Genomic DNA, 11,274 nt, shown 5'->3' with positions numbered 1-11,274 from the left:
TATGTCCCCGTTTGTTCCCAAAAGGGTCCTATGTTCCCCTGTTGCAATACATACCGGGGGACATAGGACCCTTTTTGGGAAAAGCAGGGAACAGAGGACCCTTTCTAAAATGTAAGGAAAAAAGGGTCCTATTCAACATACTCGTTTTTAAGTATAGAATTCGTAACATATCTTTGCATGCCACAGGGATACGGGAGTATGTTATATTTCAGAGAGACACAGGAAGGAGTGAAAAAAAAATACCATTGTACATATTGGGATTATTTATTTTTTTAAAGCTCTGTGTCTTTACACACAAATCCAGCTATTGCTCACACAAAATGCCTCATATCTCCTGTAAAATGAAGCATTACATTAAAAACCTTATAAACACATTTCAAGCATTTGCCACACAATGTAAACACTTTTGTCATAATATTACAGTTTAGGATATATCATGTACACACTGATGGTCTTAACCTTTTATGTCTTTCATAAGCTTCCATGTACAGTATATTTATGAACAGTGAAAGTAATCTGTAAAGACAAATTGATATAAATATACACAGTAAATATATTCTATATAGTCTATGGTAAATAATGGAAGCAATATTGAAACCAGCATTTTACAGCACACAAGAAAAATACATCAACCACTACATGTACAGTAGTTGGACTGAGACCAAAAACACACATTTGAAACAGTGCACCATTGCTTGTCATTGCAGCCTGTATAGTGTGTTGTTTGAACACACCCAGGGCTTAGGACAGGCAGTGCGTAAATTAAATAAGAAAACAATGAAATTATTAGTCACTATTAGGATTGCACAACATGCTTTCCCAGACGTGTGAGACCAGTCAGAGCAGTTTTATTTCTTTGCTACGGACGTTACAGGTCCCAGGCAAGGACAACAAGTAAGAAACATCAGCAACATATTCCTGTAATACAGGTTAAAGAAGAAAGAGACGAGATGACACAGGTTGTAAGTAGCCTGACTACGTCATACTCAATTCTGATCAGAAAAAGGATGTACTGTAGGCGGGGCTAAACTTCGGTCTGGCATCCAGGCGAGGTTGTAAGTCCATTTCCAATAAACGAAACCTATTGAAATTGGAGTCCTATGGCTGACGAGTGTTTTTACAAAACATGACATGATACAACTGACGCAACCGACACAGTCAGACCGTGGAACTCCTCACTTCATGTTCACAGCCAAACTAATGTTCTTAAAGTGACATGCACTCATTTAAACTACATATCAAGTAAAACTACATTGAATTACATTCTAACATCAAAATTGATTTAGAAAACAACCAAAATTCTTTAACATTTTACAGTTCAAATTAATTCTTAAATGACTGCCTATCTGGCGGTTACACGGGTGGTAGAAGTTGGTCTCGTCTAGAGTGCATCTGATTTATTCACAATAGATAGCAGAGACATCCAAATCACAATAAATCATTTCAGTATGTTTCTCTTTTTTAGGTCCTGGTGTAATCTGACAGTGTCCCACATAAATGTCCATTGTAGCAGAACAGCAAATGCTTAAAGGGATATTCCACCATTGAATAGATATGACATGAATAGTACTTTTTAGATTGCAACATATTTTATTGTATTGTAAAAGGAATATTCCAACTTTTGGGGAATTACACTCATTTTCCGCGTCCCCTTGAGTTAAACAATTGATTTTTACTTTCGTCCAGTTCATCCAGCCGTTCTCTGAGTCTGGCGATAACAGTTTTAGCTCCAGCCTAGCATAGATCATTGAATCTGATTAGACCGTTAGCGTCTCGCCTGCTAGCATCACGTTTAAAAGTGACTAAGATTCACAGTAATTTTCCTATTTAATACTTGTCTCCTCTCATGTTAGAAAGTGTAATAAGACCAACGGAAAATTAAATCTAGGCAAAAATCCGTTTACTTTGATCAAGTTGCAAATGTTTTGGTACATCCATGCAAATTATCATGTACAATTCTCAGATAAATAGTCTCACCCCCCACAACATTTAGACATTAGTTCATAGTATAAGTCTTTACATGCAAAATGGTTGAACATGTCATATGAGAATGTGTGGCTCAAAAGACAGGAACATCAGGGGGTGTGGGAAGTCTGCACTGTAATTCACACAACACTGCATTTACAGTTCTCCCTAACGAGATTGTCCTATGGCCAAATTTCTACTTTATTTAATTTTTTCCCTTTATACTATGCAGTGCTGTCTTTTCCTTTCTGTAGCACAATGACAGGGTCTGACAACAAATTACAGTAAAATGACAGTAAAAAAACCCAGTAAAAGCATAAATGTGAATATCGTCGATCAAACTCCCACATACACTAAGGTGTAACCTACAATTTACAAAAAAAATGTCATTTTTAGCCATATTTATATCAGAACATCCCTCCTGAGTGTTATACTGATAACCTGACTAATCCATTTGACTGTCTTATCCGTACACGATGACAAAAGGACTTGACATTCTGATGCACTGATGTTCATTGACACTGATATTTAGTTTTGAGAGATGGACTAAGGATTTTGAGCAAGAAACTGGTGTTTGCAGGTAATCCATGGTGTTTTGCTATTTGTACAAATAGTTTTGAGAAATGCACTTACTGTTTAGCAAATCTCAAGGATGATTCGAGAAATGTACCAAAGCGACTGAGAAAAACTGTAATGTAGAGTGACAATGCATTGGGTTGATTTGGTTTAAAAGGTCACAGTTTAGGTTATTGATTGTTATTGTAATGTTGCTATTCATACAAAAATGAGCTGTAATGTAACTCAGACGTGTAAAACATTTTTTTAAAAGGATATCGACTAATTATCGTTATCGTCAAAATCACAAAAAATATCGAGATATTATTTTTGTCCATATTACCCACCCCTAGTTCAGAGAATAAGGTTTAGTGTTATAGCTCTTGTGAAAAACAAAAATGACTCATATACTTGTGGGACCTGTTCTGTTCGGTGTATATAAAGGCCATACACTGAACCATGGGCACATCTGTGCACCAAGATTTCACTCCATACACTCCGCTTTGAAGACTGAGAGATTTCACTCCGTACAGATTCCGCTTTGAGGACTGAGAGATTTCACTCCGTACAGATTCCGCTTTGAAGACTGAGAGATTTCATTCTGATTTAACGGTCGATAGATTCAACTGCTGTGTGAGTAAAATCCTGAAGATGGCCGCTCAACCAGAATTCCAGGTAGGACATCTCATTGTTATTACACAGCAACAGGATTAAATTAATCTTTATTACATAATGAATAAGATTAAAGGATTGCACAAAACAGCATGAGAAAATGGAATTAAATAAAGAAACTCATAACAAATACTTGTCTCAACAGACTAAAAGCCACGTAGGACCGAATGGGAGAATGTTGACAGAACACTATGTTGAAGGGCTCCACATGAGTTTAGATGATGTGAAGAGGAAACACAGGAACCAGTACACTAAAAAAGCCGTGGTTCAGCCCGGTGTTGAGGCAACAGACTACAGAACCCAGGTGCCACATTACCCTCGACCTGTAGAGTTCCGTGTGTCTACAGTGGCTCACGTGACTGTTGAAGAAGGCCTGCACGGTATTATGGGTAACGATGGGTTTCAGATAGGGGAGAGTGGCCTCCTGTGGTGGGGGCTTGTGATTGGTGAACAGGAGATCTCTGCTGCGGAGCAGAGGTATGTGAAGAGACTCTTCCCTGGTCGGAACCCAGAGCAGGAAGAGAGACAAAAGGAAAACCCTTTCCTGCAGGAGTTCACCACCTCTCCTGTGTTCAAAGATGGGTCTCGCTATGGAAACTTCAAGTTCACTTTCTCACTGGCTGATGTTCTGCAGAAGTACAGCACACAGTTCTGTGGAGAAAGGGAGCCCGTCTTCAGAGTTTATAAGACTGCAGTCTACAGTCAGGAGGTCATGTACACCGTGCTGATTCATAGTCCTGATGTTCATGATTATGATGATTACCCAGAGCTGGTTAATAATGATGAGGGTGTGTGTGTCTACAGGGATGGTGAGATCATCTGGCACGCTCAAGCCATCTCTCAAGAACACACGTTTCAACTGGTGGAGAACAGGGAGGAGAAACTAGTGCGTGCAGAACAAAGTTTGAATGTGTTTTATGTGTGGGACCATGTGACCCTGGCCTTTCATTTTCCAGAAGATGAAACTCTCTCCATCCCTCATGAGGAGCTAGTGGAGGCTCTCACCTCATGTGATGGAGATTATCCTCCAGTGAACGGTCCTCTAATGGATAGATTAGATGCAGAGGAGATAGTTCAGAAATATAAGGATTTATAGAGACTTCTAACATGGAGTTCTAGAATATCTACACAGCTCCAATTTAACAGCCTGTCAATGTATTCTCTCACAACCACTGCTGAAATGTATGTTTGCAATCTCATAAATATAAAAATAATATCATAAATAACACTTTTTACACCAACATGTGTGTTGGGTTCAACTTTGGGTTTCAAACTGAAAATGAAATAGAAACAGTCACAGTACATTTACATTATCATTGCCTAAATCACTCTGCTCCCCTCTCCCTCCAATCCAACAGCCTTAACCTGCTTGCCGTACCCCGCACTGCCTTAAGACCTGTGGCAATGCGTTTGCTGTTGCAGCACCCAAGCTATGGAATGCTCTACCCATGGAGGTCTGCGGGCAGTATTGACCTTTTTAAAGGGAGCCCTGCTGAAAAAAACAGCCTGACCAGCTAAAGGTGGTTTGCTGGTTGACCAGCTTGTTAACCAGCTTATTTGACCACCCTTTGATGGTTAACCAGCTAGACCAGCAAAACTCTCGCGAAAACACACCTTCAGCTGGTTTACCCAGCTTATGATGGTAATTCAGCTGGTTTTGATTGTCGTACCACCTTAAGCTGGTCATTTTAGTTGGTGTTGCTGGTCTACATTGCTGGTTTTTACTGGCCACGCCAGCTTATGTTGGTTATTCTAGAAAACCAGCTTGACCATCTTTGTCAAGCTTGACAGGCTGGTCACCAGCATGACCATCTTAAACCAGTTGTATCCCAAACGACAGGCTGGTCACACCAGCACGACCAGCTTCCTCAGATGGTCACGCCAGCATGTCTAGCTGGTGGCCTAACCGGCTACACCAGCAAGACCAGCAATAATAACTGTGTTTTGGGCAAAGACCAGCTAAAACCAGCTAAAACCAGCTACCAGCCTAAGCTGGTTTCTTGCTGTTTTTTTCAGCAGGGAGGCTAAAGACACACCTTTTTAGGATGGCCTTTTTAAACCTGTGACATTAGCTTTTTAGTTCCCTTTCATTACTGCCTTTTATTTCATTTTATTTTTTCTTCTCTTCTTTATTTATTCACTTTTAAAGTTTGAGGGTTGACTATTTTTACCTCTGCGGACTTGTTTTGTTGTGGGTATATTATGTTTGGCTTTTTTATTCTTGTTATATGTATTTTATTATGTACTGGAAAGCACTTTGTGATTTTATCTGTGAAAAGCGCTATACAAATAAAATACTTACTTACTAACTTCTATTTCTATCTTTCTTTGTCTACCTGAGAACAGAATGTGAATTATTATGATAAACATGGCTGTTCCATTAACTGCTTAGAAAATAGTTGTGAATAACCTGGTAGGCTAATACTGAAGAAAATGCATGGTCATAACTTGAATGGATGGAATTAATAATAGATGGATCATTGTGTAATTACTTGAAAAGTAGTTGTTAACAACGTGAGAATAATCCAGACTTTCTTTTCCAGTCCAGTTTCATCTTACTTAGAAAATAGTTGTGAGTAACCTGGTAACATTGCAGAAAATACATGACAACTAGACTGGTTGGAATTTTATAAATCAATCTTTGTGTAATTAGTTAGAAAGAAGCTGTTAATAACATGGAAACAATTCATACTTTCTTTTCCAGTCTAGTTTCATCTCATTTACTCAGACAATAGTTCAGTTTAACCTGGTAATATTGCAGAATATATACATGGTACCCTAGGTTGAAGTTAAAAAGAAATGTCTTTGTATAATTATTTGGTAAGTGGTTGTTAGTAACATGGTAAAAAATTCAGGCTTTCTTTTCCAGTCCAGTTTCATCTTATTTACCTGGAAATTAGTTCAGTTTAATCAGGTAATATTGCATACAATGCACGCCGGAACAAGCATGGTGACAATTGGGTGCGGACATCAATACAATGGAAGCAACCATGTATTTACCAAGTACATTCTAATCAGTATGTACAATGACCCAGTAATAAGGAAGATGGACTCTGATGGAATTGTTGTTATGAGGTTAGTACTGAATAAACCCATGCATGATAAATGGGTATACTGTAGGCCTATGTGCTGATGATGACAGCAAAATAAAAGGGAAATAAAGAATGTAGAAACAACTTTGTTCTTTCCCAGTAAATACAGTTTTAATACCAGCCAAAGTAGCACAATTACATTAATTGAATGGTTGAAATATTGAATGGTACTACTAGGTAACATGGCCATGGTTTCTCATTCTTTATGTGGTAATTGTGTAATAATTATCCTGTAGTTACCTTTATTTTACATAAGTAATTGACCCTTAATTCAGAATAGTTTCTTTGTAATAGTTAAGACATTTCTATGAAATGGCTTTATATTTACTCTGTAGTTACCCTCATTTTTTACCAATTAGTTACCACATAATTACATGGTAGGTAACTGAATGGTTGACATATTGAATGATATTACTAGGGAACATGGCCATAATTTCTTTCTTTTTATGTAGTAATTGTGTCATAATTATTCTGTAGTTACCTGTACATTCTCAGAAGTAATTAAACATTAATTCAGAATAGTTTCTTTGTAATAGTCAAGAAATTTCTATGTAATTGTTTTATATTTACTCTAGTTACCCTCATTTTACCTAGATTAGTTACCACATAATTACACAATATTACCATGTTGTTACCTGGCAAATACCTAGTAATTAGGGGACTGTAAAAGGAAGTGCTACCAGTTTATTTCAGTAATTCCATTCAAAAAGTGAAACTTGTATAATGTAGACTGATATATTTCAAGTGTTTAGCTTTTGATTTTGATGATTATAACCGACAACTAATGAAAACCCCAAATTCAGTATCTCAGAAAACTAGAATATTGTGAAAATGTTCAATATTGAAGACACCTGGTGCCACACTCGAATCAGCCAATTAACTCAAAACAATAAATGGTCTAATTCTAATTTTCTGAGATACTGAATTTGGGATTTTCATTAATTGGCAGTAATAATCATCCAAATGAAAATAAATGAACATTTGAAATATATCCATCTGTCTGTGTGTAATGAATGAATATAATATACAAGTTTCACTAAATATATCCATCTGTGTGTAATGAATGAATATAATAGACAAGTTTCACTAAATATATCCATCTGTGTATAATGAATGAATACAAGTTTCACTTTTTGAATGGATTTACTGACATAAATCAACTTTTTTCATGATATTCTAATTATACTGATAAAAACGTATCAATACCCATCCCTATGGCCACATCACTATCTCGCTCCGTCCAGCATCTATCGTCTTGTGTCATGTTGTTATTTTGTAAATTTGTTTGTTAACGGTCTCTGTCTTGTGTGTGAAGCGCTTTGGGTTGCACTCTGCACTCTACAAATAAAAATGACTTACTGACTATCTGTGTCTGTCAGTTCAACCACATTATGTGTATCTGTGTTTAACAGAACGTGTGCATTATACCAGGTGTGCTAATCTTTATGCTAATCAGGTAAATATTGTATTCTGTTCCCAAATAGCAGGGGAGATGTGATTACTGTTGCGCTCTTGTAAGGGTACACTTACCTAACAAGGGTTAAAGAGGAACTATGCAGGATTGGCGATTTCATCTCCAGTTTCGGTTTCGCTTTTCGTTTCCGTTCGTTTTATGCTTGCATATTTCTCTTCAGAGCTTCCCCTACAGCTTTAGCGTGTATACACATATAGGCTATATATATATTTATAAATTGCAAGCGTGGTTCTTGTTGTTCCTTACGCGTCTCAGGCTTCCAGATGTAAACAAGGAGCGATCGCCTCCTGCAGAAACTGCAAGGTTGCAATAGCGGATAGGGACACTGGGGGCGGGAGGAAATATTACTGTTTTCGATGAAACTGATCAGTCAAGCAAAACAATGATTTCTAAGCGATTTTATGACTATGAAAAAGTTGCATAGGGTCTCTTTAAAGAAAAAAATAACAGTTTGGGTTCAATTTTGGGTTTCAAACTGAAAATGACAAAAAAAATGTAATGAGAACAATCACTTCTGTTTTTCTTTGTCTGCCTGAGAACAGAATGTTCAACACTAGTAGATAGTTGAGAAAGATTGTTGAGCTGGAGTGCTACCTGGAAAATGTGGTGCTAGATGGTGCTCTTTGGTCGAAGGCTTAGTAAGTGTCCAGAAAAGTGAAAGACACCAAGGCACTCATCTAGTAGAAAAGTTAAAAAGCCTTTATTCTATTTGGCAATTCATTGATTAAAAACGTACTCCGACGCATTTCGGCTGGAAGCCTTCGTCAGGGAGTGAACAGTCTCTGTTCTGAGGTAATTGATATACATCACTGTGTGAATGTTAACAGGTGTGTTAATTGGACATCAATCACCCAATGAGCTGCTCCTTGACAGAGGTAATCATGGCTGTCTGAGATTACAATGGTGGTCAGCAGGGGGCCTCACTTCAAATACAAAGATATAAAGATATGAGACATTGTTAGAAATAAACATATATATACACAAGTGCATTAACCTACATATAAACAGTACACATACAGTATAGTCAACATTAGAATTCATAAGAAGTGAAAGTATTCTACCTCTTCATTAAGACCCGGATAAACTGTAGCTTTCAATTTAAAGATCCAGTAGCTCTCCCGCTGATTAAGCTGTCTAAGTCTATTACCTCCTCTTATCGCTTGTGGTATATGGTCTATGCCTATGGCCCTTAGGATAGAGGGGTCACTATTGTGTTGATCCTTAAAGTGACGTGCCATTGGATAGTTGTCATTTTTTGTTTTGATAGCATATTTATGCTCTGACACTCTGTCCTGTAATCGGCGTTTAGTTCTGCCAATGTAAAATACATTGCAGAGTGGACATTCCAGTTTATAAATCACATGTGTTGTTTTACAGTTGATAAAATGTTGTATTTCATATGCTCTTTTTTCATGTGTATCAGCAAAGCTCTTACATTTCATTACACTGGAACAGTGATTACATACTCCACATTTAAAACAGCCTTGTGGTCTTACTGACAGCCATGTGTTTTTAGGAGGTGCTGGCAAATAACTATGGACAAGTTTATCACTCAGAGTGGGTGAGCGTTTAAAGCTAAATATCGGGAGGTCCTGAAATGTATTGCTTAAAGAAACATCACATTGTAGTAAGTTCCAGTTTTTTTTAATAATAGTTTTGATTTGGTGTGCTTCTGTACTAAATTTTGTGGAGAAGAAAACCCTTTCAGAGTTTTGTTTAGAGTTCCCATTTTTTAGCAGTGATTGTCGATGTAAGTTTTTTGCTTTATCTTTGGCATTTCTGAGAACTTCTTTTCCATAGCCTCTTTGAATGAATCTATTTTCCATTTCTATAGCTTTGGTCTCAAATTCATCCGTTTCGTCGCAGATCCTTTTAAGTCTCTGGAATTGACCATAGGGTATGTTATCTTTTAAATGTCTAGGATGAAAACTTTTAGCGTGTAGGATAGTATTACGTGAAGTAGGTTTTCTATAGATAGTAGAATGTAAAAAACCTTCCTTGTCCTTGTATATTTCTAAATCTAAGAAACAGATTCTTTGCTGGTCAAATTCCAGAGACAATTTGATATTTTCATTTATGCCATTAAGGTAGCCATGGAAAGACATTAATTCTGATTCAGAGCCTGCCCATAGTAGAATTACATCATCTATATACCTACCCCAATAGATTATTTTGTTCCAGTAGAGGTTATTAGTGGGGTTAAAGATGAAATCTCGTTCCCATTTACCCATGTATAACCCTGCATAGGAGGGGCTATAACAAGCTCCCATTGCACATCCTTTAGCTTGTCTGAAAAGGCGGTCTTGGAAAATAAAGATATTGTTATTTAAAGTCCATCTTGTTAAATCTAGAAGAAAATGTGTAGGGGGAGTTACGATTTGTGGTCTGTCGCCTAGAAAGTATGCCAATGCTGCTAGTCCCTCTTCATGTACAATTGAGGTGTATAAAGACTCTACGTCCATAGTGGCTAATATTGTATCCTGTCCTATATTGCCCAGTTCATAGATCTTGTTAAGGACAGCTGTTGTGTCTTGTATATATGCTGGAAGCAGAGATAACATGGGTTTAATGAAATAGTCGATAAATTTAGAGACAGGTTCGGTAAGGCTGTCCATACCAGAAATAACTGGTCTCCCAGGTGGATTTTCTAGATTTTTATGTATCTTTGGGAGAAGATAAAACGAAGCCAATTTTGGGTGCTCATTGAAAAGAAATTTAAATTCATTCTCAGAAATCCAGTTGTTTTCTCTCGCTTCTGTCAACATAGTTTTTAACTCCTTTTTTAAAGTGTCTGTAGGGTTATGCTTCAGAACTTCATAGTATACTGGGTCAGTGAGTTGTCTATTTGCTTCTTGTATATATTTATCTTTACCCCAAACAACAACAGCTCCTCCCTTGTCAGCCCTTTTAATGATCAAATCCTCATCATTCATCATAAGTTCAAGTGCAGCAGAACTAAACGCCGATTACAGGACAGAGTGTCAGAGCATAAATATGCTATCAAAACAAAAAATGACAACTATCCAATGGCACGTCACTTTAAGGATCAACACAATAGTGACCCCTCTATCCTAAGGGCCATAGGCATAGACCATATACCACAAGCGATAAGAGGAGGTAATAGACTTAGACAGCTTAATCAGCGGGAGAGCTACTGGATCTTTAAATTGAAAGCTACAGTTTATCCGGGTCTTAATGAAGAGGTAGAATACTTTCACTTCTTATGAATTCTAATGTTGACTATACTGTATGTGTACTGTTTATATGTAGGTTAATGCACTTGTGTATATATATGTTTATTTCTAACAATGTCTCATATCTTTATATCTTTGTATTTGAAGTGAGGCCCCCTGCTGACCACCATTGTAATCTCAGACAGCCATGATTACCTCTGTCAAGGAGCAGCTCATTGGGTGATTGATGTCCAATTAACACACCTGTTAACATTCACACAGTGATGTATATCAATTACCTCAGAACAGAGACTGTTCACTCCCTGACGAAGGCTTCCAGCCG

General features: G+C 37.4%; 1 protein-coding gene across 1 annotated transcript; it reads left to right on the top strand.

Annotated features, from left to right (window-relative positions):
* Positions 1-2,992: 2,992 nt before the first annotated feature.
* On the top strand, positions 2,993-5,505 carry LOC134063865 (uncharacterized). Its single transcript, XM_062519609.1, has 2 exons — positions 2,993-3,195; positions 3,338-5,505. The coding sequence occupies exons 1-2, from the start codon at positions 3,172-3,174 to the stop codon at positions 4,286-4,288; spliced, it is 975 nt and encodes a 324-aa protein (XP_062375593.1). The 5' UTR covers positions 2,993-3,171; the 3' UTR covers positions 4,289-5,505.
* The last annotated feature ends 5,769 nt before the right edge of the window (positions 5,506-11,274 follow it).

The sequence above is a fragment of the Sardina pilchardus genome, chromosome 18 (assembly GCF_963854185.1).
Source record: "Sardina pilchardus chromosome 18, fSarPil1.1, whole genome shotgun sequence".
Lineage (NCBI taxonomy): Eukaryota > Metazoa > Chordata > Actinopteri > Clupeiformes > Clupeidae > Sardina > Sardina pilchardus.
This window is presented reverse-complemented; position numbering and strand designations above follow the sequence as displayed.